The 18765-nt window shown below is 38.9% G+C and overlaps 1 protein-coding gene across 3 annotated transcripts in view; it reads left to right on the top strand.

The window, feature by feature from the left end:
• MYO1D (myosin ID) overlaps nt 1-18765 on the top strand; it is a 346572-nt gene that overhangs the window by 145342 nt on the left and 182465 nt on the right. For all 3 annotated transcript variants that reach the window (XM_067714337.1, XM_067714339.1, XM_067714338.1), the window contains exon 16: nt 7994-8201. In XM_067714337.1, coding sequence (XP_067570438.1) covers nt 7994-8201 — 208 coding nt within the window. The remainder of the gene's footprint in view (nt 1-7993; nt 8202-18765) is intronic.

Below are 18765 nucleotides of genomic sequence, written 5' to 3'. Positions count from 1 at the left end.
GTAAGCATGGTACCATTTGCTGAGGTGAGAAAGATGGGGGAAGAGAAGCTTGAGGAGGCGGACATGAAACTGGGGCAAAGATGGAATCAAGATTGTCTCCTGACTGTGTTAGGTTTGAAATGGCTACCAAATGTCTAGGTAGAAATACTAAGTAAGTTCTTAGCCATACAAATCTGGAGTTCTGGGAAGAGTCCAGGCTGGAAATAGAAATTTTGGAGTTATTGGTATACAGATTGTATGTAAAGTCTTGGAGCTGGATAGAAAAGAGGAGGAGGCCCATGCCAACATTTAGCTTTGTGGTCTGACATGAAAGAACGAGCAAAGAGAGAGAAGAAGCAACCAAGAAGCTAGAAGAAATATCAGACGAGGGTCATGTCACAGAAGCCAAGAGAAGATGGCATTTCAAGAAGGAAAGTACAGTTATCGTATTAAATGTTGCTGCGTCATCAAGTAAGGTAAAAGCAGGAGCTTAACCATTAGACTAGGCAACATAGAGGTCAAAGGAGAAAAGGCTGGACAGAGCCCCATTTGAGCAAGATGGGGAAGTGAAGTGAGAAGTTGGATGTCTCTGGACAACTCAAGAATGTGTGCTATGAATGAGAGCAGAGAAAACTAGAAGCAGCAGCCAGAGTGGAATGTGAGGTCAAGGAGATACTAGAAAATGTTTGTATGCAGGTGGGGATGATTCAGAACAGAGGGAGAAACCAGCGACACAGGAGGGAGGGAGATAATTGTAATAATAACATCCTTGAGAAGGCAAGGAATGACATCCCAAGCACAAGTGCAAGATTTGTCAGCTTTAGATGGGAGCAGGGATGCTTCACCCTTAGCAACAGGATGAAAGGCAGAGAATATGAATACAGATGCAGGAAGCCTCGAAGCTTGGCTGGTGGCAAAGATGAAGATGTTCCTGTCTGATTGCTTCCATTTCCTCAGTAAAGTATGAGGCGAGGTCATGAGCTGAGAGTGAAGATTAGGAGATGTGGTGTAGGAGGTTGGAGGGAAAACGAAAATACTCATTTTGGAGAGTGGGAAAGCATAGGTGTGTATAGTAGTTTTGCTGCTAGGAAGATCTGAGCGCCCACTTGACATTTGAGGTTATAAGTGTACAGTGACACCACCGAGCACTGTCTGTTGTTCTCCACCAGTGTTCAGCTACTTGTGTGAAGAAGTGAAAGGGGAGCTTCCCTGGTGGCGCAGTGGTTGAGAGTCCGCCTGCCGATGCAGGGGGGCGCGGGTTCGTGCCCCGGTCCGGGAAGATCCCACATGCCACGGAGCGGCTGGGCCCGTGAGCCATGGCCGCTGAGCCTGCGTGTCCGGAGCCTGTGCTCCACAACGGGAGAGGCCACAACAGTGAGAGGCCCGCGTAACGAAAAAAAAAAAAAAAAGAAGTGAAAGGGATTTACACTAATTGGAGACTCTTGGAATGAATAAAACTTTATAGCAGAATAGCCTAGAAAATTGAAACAGTTTTATACTGATCAAAAGGTTATGCTCAAAACTGATCATTTTCCTTATTGAAATCATACTGTTCTTGAAACTTGGTTTTTTTAAAATTGAGGCTGTAGAGTAGGAGTGTTGTCATGAGTAGAGATGTGTTCATTCTGAGTCTTGACTTCAAACAGTGTCAAATTATATTAATAGGAAGATTGTTAGTCCCTTGTCATTACTCAGAATTCTAGCAATTACTCAATTGTAGTATTGATTTTTGTGTTGTCACGTATATAAGATCAGCAGAAGTTAAGTATTAGAATGAGCAGGGTAGGAATGGGTAACTATAGGATGGGGCTGAACTAAAAGTATATTTACCTAAAATATATATTTATCTAACTAAAAATATATGATCATGACACCATGATAATAGAAGCCATGGAAAGAAGTTGGAATAAGAGAATAAGCAAGCTCGATCTGGAGGGGACAAGGACTTTTCAAGTGCATATCCTCACTCTTAATCTCTTTATGCACCTATTTTACTTTCAACTCAAGATGTTTGGTGTGTTTTTTGGCATGAAAGACATGCTATGAGGATTGAATTCTGTTTTCTAATGCTCATGTAAAAATAGAAAAGATTAAAGAGAACCTATGCATTTCAAATATGATGGTCTTAGGAGTACAAGCTTAAATCTCCCATTCCCACTCCAGAACATCCCCCAATAATATAAAATACGTGTATTTAAAGCCACGTTAATGCATAGCCGCACTATGGAATCAGAAGGGCGATTCTCAGTGAGCCTTAAAGGTGTGAATCACTCCTAAATACAATACGAAGCAGACATGAAGGCCCAGAAGTAAGCCAAGGTCACAGTTTTAAGGAAAGACTGCCTTGTGAGGTTTGAGCTGCCCTTCAGGAAGCATCTCAGCTACTGTGCTGGAGTTCACCCAGCTGCCGCACCGGGAGGTTAATGGCCAGTGCAAGTAACCACCTCAGCAACTGTAACGGAGACGTCATAGGTATATTGGCCAAGACTCAGGAAGCAAAAGTAGCCACCTAACAAGAGGCCAACAAGTGCCAAAATGTACACATACGTAGAAGGACTCTGGGAAAGGAGACGGGATAACAGTCAAACATCTGAGAAAGGCCAGACCAATGAAAAGGAGACAATAAGCTCAACAAATAAAAAACCTCACCCCCAAGGGACCAGAGCCAGGAGTGAAAGACATTAGAATAAACCTATTTCATATTCTCCAAGAGATAAAGGAGAGAATTATGGTCCTAAAATAGGAGTACAAAGTTAGAAACAAGAACAGGTAGTTATTAAAAAGAACTAATTAGAGATTTAGAAAATGAAAACCAGATCAAGCACAATGAAAGAGTGAATTGTCCATCAGTAGAAGGAGTCGGCAATTTGTAGTGTCATCATACAATGGTTACTAATCAGCATTAAAGAGAATGAATGACTAATACAGCAACAACATGGATGACTAAAACATTATGCTGAAAAGGAGTCGCCAAAGAGTAATTTCTTGATGCTGCCATTTACACGAAGTTTAAGAACAGATAGAAATCGGAGCAGTGCTCTGGGTTGGGGATTGACTGGAAAGGGGGAAGGGCAATGGGGGAACTCTTTGAGATTATGGAGATGATCTGTATCTTGATCGGCATGTCAGTTCCATGGGTGTACACACTTTTCAAACTTACTGATTCGTGTACTTAAATGTGTGCATTTTACTATACATAAAGTTTACCACAATTAGAAAAATTTTTTTCTTAACTAAACTTCCTTTAAACAACTTAGTGAGCTAGAAGATCAAGCTGAAGACTTCTTCCAGACCTCATCACAAAGAAAAAGAGATGGGAAGTACTAAAGAAAGGTCAAGCCGCGTATAAGGTTGATCCAGGAGAGCCAGAAGCCATCTAACTGGAGCTCCAGAAGGAAAGAGGAGTCTAGGGGTCAGAATGAAAGAATACACTGAGTGTAAAACATATGAGGTTTTTAAATGAAACTTAAGTACATTATGTTCACTTTCAGAATGTTAGACATAAATAAAAATGCTTAGAGCTCCCAAGAAGAAAGAAAGGCAAACTACCTATGAGGAAATGAGACTCATACTGACATCAGACTTCTCATTAGCAACAGTCAGTGTAAACAGACAAAGGAGCAGTATCTTCACGGTGAAGGGGAATGAAGTTTATGCTTAGAATTTTATTCCATGCCAAGTTATCATTCAAGAGTGTGGGCAAAATAAAAACGTTTTCTGACATATCTAGGCTCAGAAAGTTTACTATTCTGAGAGGGTCTTAGACCCTCTGAAAAATCTCTAGAGGGTATACTTTAGCAAAAGGGAGAATAAATGCAGGAGGAAAATATGGAATGCAAAAAAGCAACATTGAACAAATAGGTAGGTAAAACTTTTTGTGAAATCTGAACAAGTATTGACTGTAAGGAGGAAAAAGAAGTCTGTAGTAATCATTTGCAACAAAAATTAAAATAGTAGTGAGAAATATAGAGAAGTAAAGACTTTTGTACTCCTTATGGGAAGAATATAGATGTTAATTAACTAGACAGGAAAAAGTATGTATCTTTACATATTTAATTTTTCAGAATGATAATGATAATAGTGCTGACAGTGTCAAGTGCTCACACCATATGTACCCGACACTGTTTTAAACAGTCTGCATGTAGTCTGTCCGGAAAGCCGACAACCAGATGAGGAGAGTGTGTTGCCGCCATTTTATGCAGATGAGGAAACCGAGACACACGAAGGTGAAGGAACTTGCCTCAGGTCCCGGAGGCAAGTAGTGGTGTAGCCGTGTCTGAACTCAGGCAGTTGGCTCCTGAACCTATCGTCTTTAACAGTGCACCGCCTCACAACTGAATGTGCGGCTTTATCAGAGGAAGGAGTAAAATGGCATAAAGAAAACTCAGTCTGCCTAAGAGAAAACAGGGTAAAAAGCAACAAAGAGAAAGCACAATTAATAAGAAAACATTAAATGAGAAGTTGAGAAAATGGAAACATATTAATAATCACAATAAAAGTGTCCAACTTGCCCTTTAAAAGGCAGAATTGTGGAAAGACTGAAGTCTCTCCAGTTGATGACTATCTAAGTCGAGATTAGGTCCTCTCTACTAGAGTCATCTAGGAAGCGTGCTGGATGAGATGGTGGGATGTGCATCTGGGAAGATGGTCTATCCCTCCTCTGCAGGCTGTGTTTATCTGCCACTTTACATAAAATGAGTTTGTTCACATTGAAAAACTGACATTTTATTTTAATGTCATACTGATTGAAGTAATTAACAGTGGGACATGGGGTAGGATGGAAGGTGTGTAGGACATTGGATGAATGTTTTCAGTACTGGTGGGAGAAAAAGTAATATTTTCTGCAATGAGTTTGTGCTTTTAGATTCTGCAGATTTTTTGTAAGCTAGCTTTGAACCTAAATTTCTACTTGTCACTTTCATTTTCATTCTTTTATTGAAAAAGAGAGAGAAGGATTTTAAAGGTACTGATAACCTTAAAAGCTGCTAAAGTCTTTCAGGGAGGTAAAACTGGTTGTCAGAAAGCAGTTGAATTTAGCTTTTTAATTTACAAGTTCAGGATGCTGGTTTGCTGAAGAACTTGGGGCATGCCCTTGACCGTCAGGAAGAAAGGAAGGGCACCGTTACCCTGATGTGTTAGCTGAGCAGTGTGGCAGTAGGATTGCTTCTAGTTTCTGCAACACGCCTAAAACTTTAAACAAATGCCATTACTCCCTGTTGACTCTTATTCTATCGATAGTTCTATAATGAATTTGGAAGTTTTTAGATTTTATTTCCTTTTTTCACGTGACGTCGCTTAATATTACCTTTCTCTTCATATTAGAACTCTTTGGTTTCTGTTTCTGTCTCTATCTGGCAAGTGACTAGACTTTTAAATGTATTTTCTTCCATTCGTTCATTCAGTAGCTATCTCGTTCCTCATTGTATGGTGGACAACACGATAGGCACATGGCGTATAGCGGGGAACAAAACAAAATCCCTGCCTTCGTGGTACCCATAGACTGACATTCAACAGACAAACACACAAATCGATATGATTACAAACTGCGATGAATGGTGTGAGGAAAAGAAACCCATCTGGCTGCCCTAGAGAGGAATAATGGGGGTGAGGGTTGATGGTTGATGAAGGAGAATCAAAAACAGACTATGAGGAGTCTCAGCCTTTCAAAGAGTAGATTAAAAAGCATTCCAGGCAATGGGAACAGCATATGCAAAGTCTCCAAAGCAAGAAAGAGGCAACCGCATTACAGGACCCTAAAGAAGGCCAAGGCGACTGGAGTAGAACAACGAAAGCAGGAGAAAGTAAAAGATAAAGATGATGTGAGGCTCTTTAGAATACTGCTCTGGCTGCTAAATATGCAGAATGGCTTGAAGAGGAAATGGAAAACAGGTTAGGAGTCTACTGCAGTAAACTTGATGGTGGCGTATGTTAGGATTGTAGCAGTAAAGATGAGAATAGTTGAATTTTAAATATATTTTGGAGGTGGAGTCAATAGACCTGATGATGGATTAGAAGGAATGATAGAGAAGAGAAGGGATCAAATATGACTCCCAGGAAACTGAGGACATTGAGGTAGGAAGGACTGAAAGAGGAATTTAAGATACCCTTAGGTCTATATAGGCATTGGATATGTGAGTCTGAAGCTCAGAACTGAGAACTGGGCGTGGGAGAGTAAATGCATGAGTTGAAAAATAAAGTGGATGGAATAGATGAAGCGATGTGGGAGGTTGTACATAGAGAGAAGGGGGCCTGATATGAGCTCTGGGACACTCCAGCATTTTGGGCGTCCAGGAATGAGGAGTTGCCAGAAAATGAGATTGAGAAGAGATATCCAGAGAGACAGAAGGAAGCTAGGGAGAGTGTGCTGTTGTGGAAGCGAAGATGGAAATCAGGAAAAGAGAGAGACATCAAGAAGGAGGGATCAGATGCCCCTTAGATACATAGCATCTTAACCAGAAGTGTGTAAAGCCCTAGGAGGAGAACATGAAGACTCCTGAAAGGCATGAAAGTAGACTTGAACTAATGGAATGATATCCCTTGTTCTTGGATAGGACAACTCAGCATCAAAGTAAATTTACTGAATGTAACATGGGAACCCAATAAAAATACCAGAAAGGATTCTCTTGTTTTGTGATTGTTTTTCCCTGGAACTATGCAAATTGACTCTAAAGTTCATATAGAAAAATGAACACATAGGAATATCTAGAAATACCTTTAAAAAGGAAAAGAAGGAGAAAGGACCACCAGATATTAAAATATACTTATAACATCTATAATTAGACATTTGCAATTAGACATTTGATGGGGCTGAGGGACAGACAAAGCAATGAAACAGACCAGAAAGCCCAGAAATGAACGGAAGTACATATGAAAGTTTAGCATATGATAAAATGGCATATTAAATCAGAGGGAGAAGGACAGACGTTTTAGTAAATAATATCGGAAATAGCCTTTTGTCAAAAGTTGGATCCGTATCAAAATAAACTCCAAATGGACCAGAGATCTAAATGTACAATGTGAAAACATATAAGTACTAGAAGAACCCGTAGGTGAATTACTCTCTAACCTGAACGTGAGGAAAGCCTTTCTCACTGTGTCTTAAGATTCAGATGCAGTATGTGAAAAACATTACTAAATTTGACTACGTGTATTAAACAACTTTGCACCAAGGGTGGAGGAGAAGTACTGCAGTAGGCAGCCTTCTAAGCTGGTCCCAGTGATCCCCACCTACTGGTATTCATGCCTGTGTAATCCCCTTCCCGTGAGTGTGGGCTGGCCCTAGTGAATTGCTTCTAGCAAAATGGAATGTGTCAAAAGTGATGGGATGTCGCTCGTGAGATTAGGCTACAGAAGGCTGAGACTCTGTGACTACTGTCTTACGGTCACCCTCACGAAGAAGCTGGTGTGACTGCTGTCTTACTCACGGTCACCCTCACACTAACCTATGAGAGGGCCACGTACTGAGGAACTGCTGGCTGCTTGTATGTAAAATTGCAAATGATCTGTGTATTGACCTTATGTGCAGAACTGTGCCTAGTTTTCTTTTAGCGATGATACTTTATCTGAAGATCTGCTTGATGTCCTTTGAAGCGAGTCACATTGTTCATAAGTGACGTTTTGTTCCTTCCCCAGTCATTTACCCGTTCAAAAACCCATGAGAGAGGCATCCTTTTCTTGTTTCTGTTTGTAAAGACAATGCTTCCAAGGTTGCCACATTACAAATAATATTTGCTGCAAGTTTTTGGCAAATAGCTTTTATTAGATTAAGGAATACCCTTCTAATCCTTGTTTAGTGAGTGTTGTATTTTATTGAAGGAGTGTTGTATTTTATTGAAGCCTTTTTCTATGACTCTTATCAGGCTGATGAAATTCATCCCTATTCTAGTTTGCTAAGAAGTTTTTTTTTCTTTCTTTCTATGAAGCATCTTGAATTTTATTGGATAGCTTTTCTGCATCTATTGATACCACATGGTTTTTCTCCCTTAACCCGTGCCCTGTTCTTTTTTTCATCCAGGTACAAAATGATCTCTGAATTCACCTGGCCCAACCATGACCTCCCTTCAGACAAAGAAGCTGTCAAGAAACTGATTAAACATTGTGGCTTTCAGGATGATGTAGCTTATGGGAAGACCAAAATTTTCATTCGAACACCCCAAACATTGTTTACCTTGGAAGAGCTCCGTGCCCAGATGCTCGTAAGGATTGTCCTCTTTCTACAAAAGGTAATTTAATATTTTACATACAAGGATAAGGCCTTACTTTTATGTTCTTAAAGATGAGTTGAATGTTTTCTTTGATTCAAGAAATGTTCACGATGGTATATTTTTTTGCATCTATGCATATCTTAAGAGTGTTTTCTGTTGCCTCCACACATGGAAAACTCACTGGGCTGCGTGAACTCAAAATTATTTTATCCTCAAAACTCTGAAGCTATTTTGTCTTCTGGTATTTGGAAACAGAGAGATGTCTGAAGCAGTCTGGTTTTTGTCTCTTGCAGTTAACTGAGTTGTTTCCCTCAGCTTAACTGCGTAAAGGACTTTTCCTATCTTATAATTTACAAGCTTGGCCAGCCTGTGTGAGACCACCTCCCTCACCCATCACGACCCACCGCCAGCACTTGCCAAGGTGTGCGGTGCTGACTCAGCGGTCCTCGTAAGACCATGGTACCTGTCATCACTGATCTGTGCAGGGCCCCTTCTCATTTCATTCAGTCACTCAGGTATTTCTTTTTATCCCTCTTACCCATTTCCATACCTTCTGATTGAACCATTTTAATGTAAAAAAATTATATATGCATATAAAAAGAAATCGTGTTCCTCTAGGAGAATGTCCTTGGGATATCCATCAGGGGAAAGGTGGCTGGGTCATTGGGTATACGTAGACCTAATTGGCGTAAGTAGTGCCAGGCTCCTCTCCAGAATGTCTGCCGGTTTGCACATCACCAGTTTGTACGTAGAGGTTACTATGTGCCCACATCCTTAGCAGTATCATCCAGGTACCTAAATTTTGCCGGACTAGTAAGTGTAATGATATCTCATTGTTGCTCTACTTCCTATTTCTCTGATTACCATTGAATTTGAGCATCTCATTAAATGCTTGTTGCTTTTTGGGGTTTCCTATAAACTGCCTGTTCATATCTTTTATCCATTTTTCTACTGTAATTGGTATCATTTTCTTGTTGATTAGCAGAAATTCCTTGACTATTTTAGACATTAATCTCTATTCACTTTAGATAGCATACATATATTCTCCTGTTCTGTCGGCATTCTAATGAACTTTCTAATGTGCTTTGTTGAAGAGAATCCTTAATTTTGACATAATCAAATTCTTTGATTCTTTTTTTTTTTTGGCCTTATATTTTGTGCCTTGGAATTTTATTTAAGAGGGCTTTCCTTGTATCTAGGTCACAAAGGTACTATCCTATGTTTTCTTCTATGAACTATATAGTTTTACCTTTCACATTTAGGTCTTTAATCCATTCAGAATCCATCTATGTATGTGGTTCTCTCTAGGAATCCAGTTTCACTTTCTTCTATATGGTGAGCAAGTTTTCTCAATACCATCTAAATACTAAATAATCTGTTGTTTCCCTATTGATTTGTGGTGCCACTTTTATTATGTATGAAGTTTATATATATATACATATACATATATATGTATTCTGTTTCCGAGTGCTCTATTCTGTTCCATTTCTGTATCTGCCTCTTTTCATACTACTGCCACGTAGCTTTTATTGTAGTATGTTTTAGTATGTGGTAGGATAAGTCCATCTTCTCTACTCTTCTTTATTGAGGTTGATTATTCTATACATAGACCTTTATTCTGTAATATAAATTTTAATCTGTGTTTATTGAGTTCTTTAAATTCGACAATACTTTTTATTAGGATTGCATTGAATATATAGGTTAATTTTAAAGGATTAACTTTTTATAATATGAAATCATCTTAAGAGTATTGAATAAGCTTATTTAAATCATTTTATTGACTTTTAGACTTAGGTCTTATGAACTCATAGTTAATTCCTAGATATTTTATTGTTTTTGTAGCTGCTGTGCTTTTATTATTGTGTTTTTATTATATTTTCTATGTGTCAATGTCGGTATAGAGAAGTAATATTGGCTTATGTTGGTTTAACTGTATCCAGAATGAAACGTTTCTTGATTCACATTTGTTGATTCTATTAGTTTTTCTGGGTAAAAGATTATATCATGTGCAGATTATAAACGTTCCCTTCCAATTGCCAAGATGTTTCTGAGTGTTGGTCTCGTTCGTTTATTTTTCCTAGAACTCAGGAAAACTTTTGGAGTGGAATACTAAATTCTGTTTCATCTTAGAACAGTTTCCTTCTATTAATTGTTTTTTTTTAATACTGCTTTTACTCCGTTCTGTTTTCTTTCTCAAGACAGCTTGTAAATTTGCAAGGGGAATCTCTGTTTTTTGTCTGCTGGAGTGAGTTATTTTCATGCATCTGTTCTACTGTATATTCAAATCCTTACTTTTGATCTTCCCTACTTACCAGTGGGAGTTTTTGTTGTTGCAGATCTGATACTTTGTCTTTCTTCTTCATACCTATCCAAGACATTGACCAGACTCAGGGCTTGGCCTCTCAGTTTGGTTGGGACAGTCCTGGTTTCTGACTGTGGTCTGTTGTAAATATTAGTAGGAAACCTTTCACTCTCAAAGTGTCCCAGCATGGGTAACAAATGATATAATAGTCACCCTACCGTGAACTCACTTTCTTTCCACTCGCTGGCTGGTAGAATCCTCTTCTTAAATCTACATCGGCATTTTGTTTACTTCTTTCACAGTTGTCAGTGTCCCACAAACTTTCACCTATTGCAGCTCTGTCAGCCAAAGATGGGGCCCACCCTGTCCCTCCCCACCCCAGGGCCCAGCTCTTACAGAAAAGGTTGAATTCCAGATATACACGCCTACTAGGACCCGTCCTTTCTCAGTCCTCTCTACAGCACCTCTGCTTGCTTTCTGGTGAGAAATTACAATTTCCACCTAGAAAAGAGAGATTTTAAAAGACAAGGGATGGCTGCTTCAAAAACTATCACCTGCACCCTGGAGGGAAAGCTGTCCAGTCTTCTCTGTGGTGTAGATCTTGCGTTTCTTAACCATAAGGCAGTGAGTAGGGTATGACCTCCCTTTAAATTCTCAGGCAGACCATCCTAGAGCACGATATACGTGATCTACTCATTATGTTCTTCGAACCAACTCCACAGGCCATAAAATTAGTGAGAATTTCAGTTTCTGGGAAGAGGTCATCAGTCACCTAACTTTCCATGTGACGTGTTTTCAATTTTTCTGTTTCCTTATGGGAATGTAGTGTGACGCTGTAGAGGCAGCATCAGGAGATGCTAATTTAAACAAGACTCCCCAACAATTGACTTTTTAAATTTCCTTTTTAAATAAAAATTAGCTTTGTCTTTTTTATTATATAATTAAAGTGCGCTCATTGTAAAAACAGATTCAAACCATAATGAAAAGTATAAGGAAATCCATGGGAAACCACCTAAAATCCCACCATCCAGAGGTAACACACCAAGTGTGTGAATTTTTTCCATTCTTATCAGTGAGAAATGCTACCTCGTTTCTACTATTTCATTTTTTATTTTCATGACTACTAGCAAGGGTGTGTTTATTGGATTGCTTCCTCTGTTACTCATTTTTATCAGTGGCCCATTTTTCTGGGATTGTTTGCCTTTTTCTTAGGAATTTCTGGGAGCTATTATCTTTATGTGTTGCAGCTATTTTTCCCAAGCTGTCATTTGTCGTTTGATTCTGTTCATGGTATACTCTTTGATGTGAAATTTTTTCACTGAATGTAATGAAATATGTCCTTTTCTTTATAGTTTTTGAGTTTCTTCCAGAAAAAAATTATAGATCTGGGATTTCGTTTTGTACATGGTGTGATGTAAGGGTCCAACTCTATTTTGTTCCAGGTATTCAATTCCATTTATTTAAAAAATTCCTCTCTTTTTTCCAATTTAAATTGAAATTCCACCTTTGATTAATATTAAATGCCCATATATGCTTGAATCTATTTCAGGACTCACTATTTTGTTCCATGGTCAGTTCCTATGCCAGAATTGTACTGTGTTTATTATAGTACATCTTAATAGGTTTTAACATGTGAGAACGTGGCTTTCAGTACCTGTTCTGTGCCTTAGTAGAGATTCAGTGTCAAGTTAGAAGAATCAGTGACGTTGCCTAAAACCAGAACCTCTAAAATTAATTGTTCTTAAAGGAATAAACTGTATAACCACAAAGATTGCAGAGGAGATACAAACTATGTTGCTTTCTGATTCGTAAAAAAACTTCTAGTTCTCCGCTGTCACCATCTAAACCATTAACCACTTGGTATCAAGAATTATGGATAATCCGTGTAGTGCTTCTCTTCATATACTTGGTCATATGCTTGACATTTTAGAGGATTTTTGAAATTGCTAGAAATATCTTTTTTTAAGAAATAACCCTCTAGATTTCAAAGAATTGTATTGGTTTTATAAGTACATAAGTAATAGCAATACAAGTTCATGTAGAATCGTGAAAAAATAGAAATCCTTTTATAGTTTTAAAATGTAATTTTCTTTTATATTATACATAAATTTAAATCATAACATACCATTGTATAATACTTTTCATTATAATTTTACATGTGTAAACACTTAATTTACGTATTTATAATAACTGACTTAGTCCTTAATATGATTTACTAGAGTTTCCTCAATCTGTCTGCTATTACTGGATGTTTGGGTATTTCCAGTGATACATTCTTACAGGTCCCATTGCAGGGCACATCTCTGTTTACTTAGAGTAGTGCCTGACACCAAGTCCAATAATGATACCTGTTGTTATTACTACTGCTACTGCTATTACTACTATTAAGTATTTGTAAACATCCTCGATTATATTCTTGGAATAAACTCACAGACACAAAATTGTTGGGTTAAAAGATGCGTACTTTTAAGATTTTCTATACCTGTTGTCAAATGGCTTCCAGAAAGATTGTGCCAGTGTATGGTCCCACCAACTAATGAGTGAAAGACCTTGCCTCACTGAAGCACTGGATATTTTCATTCTTACAAATACCCTTTCTGGATGACCTAAAATCTGAGTGTTTTGCCTGAATACAGGCATACCCCAGAGATACTGCAGGTTTGGTTCCAGATCACCACAAATAAAGCGAATATTGCAATAAAGTAAATTACATGAACTTTTGGTATCCCAGCGCTATACAAGTTATGTTCACATAATACTATAGTCTGCTAAGTGTGCAGTAAAATTATATGTAAAAAGAATGTACATACCTTAATTTAAAAACACTTCTATTGCTAAAAAATGCTAACCATCATCTGAGCCTTCAGCGAGTCATAATCTTTTTGCAGTAGTAACATCAAAGATCACTGATCACGGATCACCATAACACAAATAATAATAATGAGAAGGTCATCTGCAGACAGTGACAGTCTTACTTCTTCTTCTCCAATTTGGATTCCTTTTATTTCTTTTTCTTCTCTGATTGCCATGACTAAAACTTCCAAAACTATATTGAATAATAGTGGTGAGAGTGGGCAGCCTTGTCTTATTCCTGATCTTAGAGGAAGTGGTTTCAGTTTTTCACCACTGAGAACGATGAGAAAACCATAATTCAAAAAGAGTCATGTACCACAATGTTCACTGCAGCACTATTTACAATATCCAGGACATGGGAGCAACCCAAGTGCCCATCAACAGATGAATGGATGAAGAAGATGTGGCACATATATACAATGGAATATTGCTCAGCCATAAAAAGAAACGAAATTGAGTTATTTGTAGTGAGGTGGATGGACCTAGAGTCTGTCATACAGAGTGAAGTGAGTCAGAAAGAGAAAAACAAATACCATATGCTAATGCATATGTATGGAATCTAAAAAAGAAAAATGGTTCTGATGAACCTAGGGACAGGGCAGGAATAAAGACACAGACGTAGAGAATGGACTTGAGAACACGGGGCGGGGGAAGGGTAAGCTGGGACGAAGTGAGAGAGTGGCATGGACATATATACACTACCAAATGTAAAATACATAGCTAGTGGGAAGCAGCTGCATAGCACAGGGAGATCAACTCAGTGCTTTGTGTCCACCTAGAGGGGTGGGTTAGGGAGGGTGGGAGGGAGATGCAAGAGGGAGGAGATATGGGGATGTATGTATATGTATAACTGATTCATTTTGTTATACAGCAGAAACTAACAAACCATTGTAAAGCGATTATACTCCAATACGGATGTTAAAAAAATAATGAGAAGGTTCGAAATATTGTGAGAATTACTGAAATGTGACACAGAGACACGAAGTGAGCAAATGCTGTTGGAAAAGTGGCACTGATCGACTTGCTAGATGCAGGGCTGCCATAAACCTTCAATTTGTAATTTAAAAAAAAAATCTGTGAAGGGCAATAAAATGAGGTATGCCTGTATTTAAAACATCATTTTCTAAGAAACCCTGGATGTAGTACCACATGTTTGCCTCATTAAATTAAAAGAAATGAAGCTGTGTAGCCAGTGGGATTTTTTTGGTAAGATCATCTTCTCTTCCTTTCATAATATGCAGTTGCTTTACTTCCCCACACACCCTCTACACTGGAGCTTGTGTGTGTTCTTTACATCACGTTTGAATGAGAAATCAAATAAGGTGGAATTTCTAGACAGCACTGAAGAAACTACAGTTTTCAGAATTACAGCTTCAAGCAAGGAGGTGCCAAGACATCAGTAGTCAGTTCAGCAGCAAACACATGGGGCTGTCAACATGTGTAATGATTGTTTTAAGTGTGTTGTGCAGCAGAGCTGTCCAAGCTGATTTCCTTTTAGCTTTTTTCCATCTTCATCCTGTACCTTCCTGATTTGGTGTTTCCTGTCATCCATCTTCTATACGTTGTATTCATTAATTCCCAGAAAATAAGATACTTACTTGTTGTGTGGCTGGGGAGATCCTGAAAGAAGACAATAGTTTTCACTGTTAACTGGTAGTTAACCGTTAACTGATTTTTAATGAAAATATCTCACCAAATGCATTACAAAGCATCACGGTTCTCTAATATTCTGTACTCACTTAGTTTTAAATACTTTGCTCTCTCAGAAAAAGAGTGGGGGAACTTCCCTGGTTGTCTAGCAGTTAAGACTCTGTGCTCCCAATGCAGGGGACCGGGTTCAATCCCTGGTCAGGGAACTGGATCCCACATGCCACAACTAAAGATCCTGCATGCTGCAACTAAAAAAAGATCCTGCGTGCCGCAACTAAGACCCAGCACAGCCAAATAAATAAACATTAAAAAGAGAGAGAGAGCTTATTAAAAAAAAAAAGAAAGAAAAAGAGTAGGGTACAGAACCCCTCAAGAAACTCCCTTATTTTTTTGGTGCATGTATAGTTTTAAATGTATGTTCTCATCCTAGGGTATCATAGGACAAGATCAAAATCATCGTATAAGGTGATATTAAAAATGGATTCTCAAAGGGAGATAGAAAAGTACTGGGAGACTTCATCCTTTGTGTGGCCATTACCAACAAATATGGAATGAGGTGATGGATTTTGAAGAGTGGATTTCTTGACCCACCTATAAGACAAATAGAGGCTTTTGTGAATTGTGTCTTCTTTTGGGGGAATTGGCCCTTTCTTAAAGAGCATCTGTAATCGATTATAGACAGACATCTTAATTGGTCACTATGTTATGTATTTGGGCCAATTCAGATCACACAGCTTTGATCCTAGCTCTAGGAATAGATTTTATCCTTTCCAGTGTGCCATGTTAAGAGGCCAAGGCCCCTCCTCTGTCACGTACTGAAGGCTACTAAACATAGATATTCTTTCTTAAAATAATATCTTCAGGCTCTAATCATTTTTCTTCAAGCAATTTGTGGTCACCCTGAGATCACAATTATAACTCTCAAATTCCCCAGCAGCAAGGGCTGCCAGCCCTTTGAAAATTTAAATTATGCTAGCCTCTGACCTGCTCCACACTCCATGCCGTGAGTTTTGTGGGTTTTATTTCAATCCTAAATATGGCTCACAGCTTGTAGCACCCATGACACATGAGCTGTGGGGTCCATAGTCAAGCTCGAATCTGAAATCAGTTGTCAATCTTCTATTATAGTCATGTGAAATTACAGACATGTTTATATGGGAAATACAAAAGCTTCATGCTATCAGTGTTCAGATCAGTCAGCCTCCTGGGTCACTTGGCTCCCAGAATTTTATTTTTGCTTATCTGGTGTCTGCCTGAAAGGATAGTAGTGGCTTGATTATTAGGTCATAAGAAAATTGGTGCAATCTCAAAGGCAGGACAGGGGAGAACAAAGGAATGAGTGGAGGAGAAAGTGTGGAAAAGATGTGAACGAGAAAAAAAGGTGATGTAACGCTGAGAAAGGAGGAAAAGACATCAAGTTAGTGAAATAAAATACTCAAAATGTAGGCTAAAATGATATGTGATTGTCATTTCTAATTTTATGTGGAATTCAAGATGGAACTGTAGAGGGCTTCCCTGGTGGCACAGTGGTTGAGAATCCGCCTGCCAATGCAGGGGACACGGGTTCGAGCCCTGGTCCGGGAAGATCCCACAAGCCGCAGAGCAGCTAAGCCCATGTACCACAACTACTGAGCCCACATGCTGCAACTACTGAAGTCCGTGTGCCACAACTCCTGAGCCCACTTGCTGCAACTACTGAAGCCTGTGCACTCTAGGGCCCGCGTGTCGCGACTACTGAGCACGTGTGCTGCAACTACTCAAGCCAGCGCACCTAAAGCACTGAAGCCCATGTGCTCTAGGGCCCGCATGCCGCAACTACTGAGCCTGCGTGCTGCAACTACTGAAGCCTGCACGCCTAGAGCCCATGCTCCGCAACAAGAGAAGCCACCACAATGAGAAGCCTGCGCACCGCAATGAAGAGCAGCCCCTGCTCGCCACAACTAGAAAAATCCCGTGTGCGACTACGAAGACCCAGCGTAGCCAAAAATAAATAAGTAAATATTTTTTAAAATTAAAAAAAAAAAGGCGGCTCATGTATCACAAGAACTGCCCTGGTTGTTTTTTCCCAATTAATAATATTATTTTTATGTTCTTATATTTATTAAATTCGCATTTTTCATTCTTTTTTTAATTAATTTTTATTGGAGTACAGTTGCTTTACAATGTTGTGTTAGTTTCTACCGTACAGCAAAATGAATCAGTTATACATATACATATATATCCATGTTTTTTTGGATTTCCTTCCCATTTAGGTCACCAGCACTTTACATTCTTATTGTTGGGTTACATTATAGTCCCAGTCACAAGAAGGATCTTGTGAAGAGTTAAGAGTGGCTCATAAAAGCATAAACGTATAATGAAAATAGCAAATTCTGAAACTGAGAATAATATCATCACTATTAATTACAAGTAATCGCAAAGGTTAATATAGGTCTGAGTATAATAATTTTGTAAACCAACCAGAGAAAAAGTGTGAATAGAATCATTATCTGAAAATTAGATTGTATGGGTGTAGTTATTCATTTGCCCCTATTCCCTGATGTACTGTCTATTGTGAAACTTCGTCGAGTAGTGGCATGAGGCTATGGGGCTTCCACATTATTTTCAAACAAAGCTCACTGGCTTCTTTGTGAAACCAGTCAAGTGTTTTATTTCTCAGACGAAAAGCAAAATAATTCTCTCTCATATGAAATTGATTACTTTTGCCCTTAAGTTAAAAAAAAAAAAAAAGCTACTAATGTAGTAGCTAATCTTTACTGAGTGGCAGGCAGTATTCTGAGCACTTTACGTACATTAACTAAATCTTTATAAGAACTCTGTGAATGAGTGTCTACCGGTATTTTTCATCTAATAGGAAAGGGAACTTAAGCCACTTGAATAGCTGAGTGCCTTGCTGGAGGTCACGCCAATAGTGGACCCCACAGCTGGGATTTGAACCCAGTGGTGCAGCCTTCTGCACACGTTTAACCACTATTCACTTATACCACAGTAGCATCATTCAGTGTGCACTCCTCATAGGAAAAACAGGTATGACTCACACTATTGAAGAAAAGTTTATAAAACCAGCCACAGAGATGATGATGGAATCATACTCAGAGAGAAAGAAGAAGGTGATTTGGCCCTAGTGATGTCTGAGTCATTGACTATTGAGTATGTGAACTAAGATATATCTTTACTACGATTGGAAGGAAACACTGATGTTTCCTGTATGAATCAGCTCTTGACATATGTACGGTAATGAAAAGTGATCAGGGACTCTCTTTTACTGAGAATACATACTCCAGGAGAAGAGTTTTACTTGTTGTGTAAGTTACTTTCGAGCCAGGAGCGGGTTGGGAAAGGTATGTCTGGATGACTATGGACAAAGCATAAACTGAATTACAGGAAGGGTGGGGGAGGCATGGCTCTGTGACAAGAGAGGTTGCCCCCAGTGCCAGTCCACTCACTGCTTTATTCATGGGAAATATTTATGGTCAAAAATACGCTGCTTGACCTTGGCTAGTATTGAAAGAAATAAAGAAAAATGTGCCTTTGGTCAGATGACCACCATTGACATTATGTCTTTTCAGTAGGAGGTGAGAAGAAACGGATAGCTAATGTCCTTTCCAACACTGTGATGTGTGGCCGGGTGGGAGAAGGGCGCTCATTGTATTTTTTTTTTTTAACATCTTTATTGGAGTATAATTGCTTTACAATGGTGTGTTAGTTTCTGCTTTATAACAAAGTGAATCAGTTATACATATGTTCCCATATCTCTTCCCTCTTGCGTCTCCCACC

Source organism: Pseudorca crassidens, chromosome 19 (assembly GCF_039906515.1).
Source record: "Pseudorca crassidens isolate mPseCra1 chromosome 19, mPseCra1.hap1, whole genome shotgun sequence".
NCBI classification, from domain to species: domain Eukaryota; kingdom Metazoa; phylum Chordata; class Mammalia; order Artiodactyla; family Delphinidae; genus Pseudorca; species Pseudorca crassidens.
This window is presented reverse-complemented; position numbering and strand designations above follow the sequence as displayed.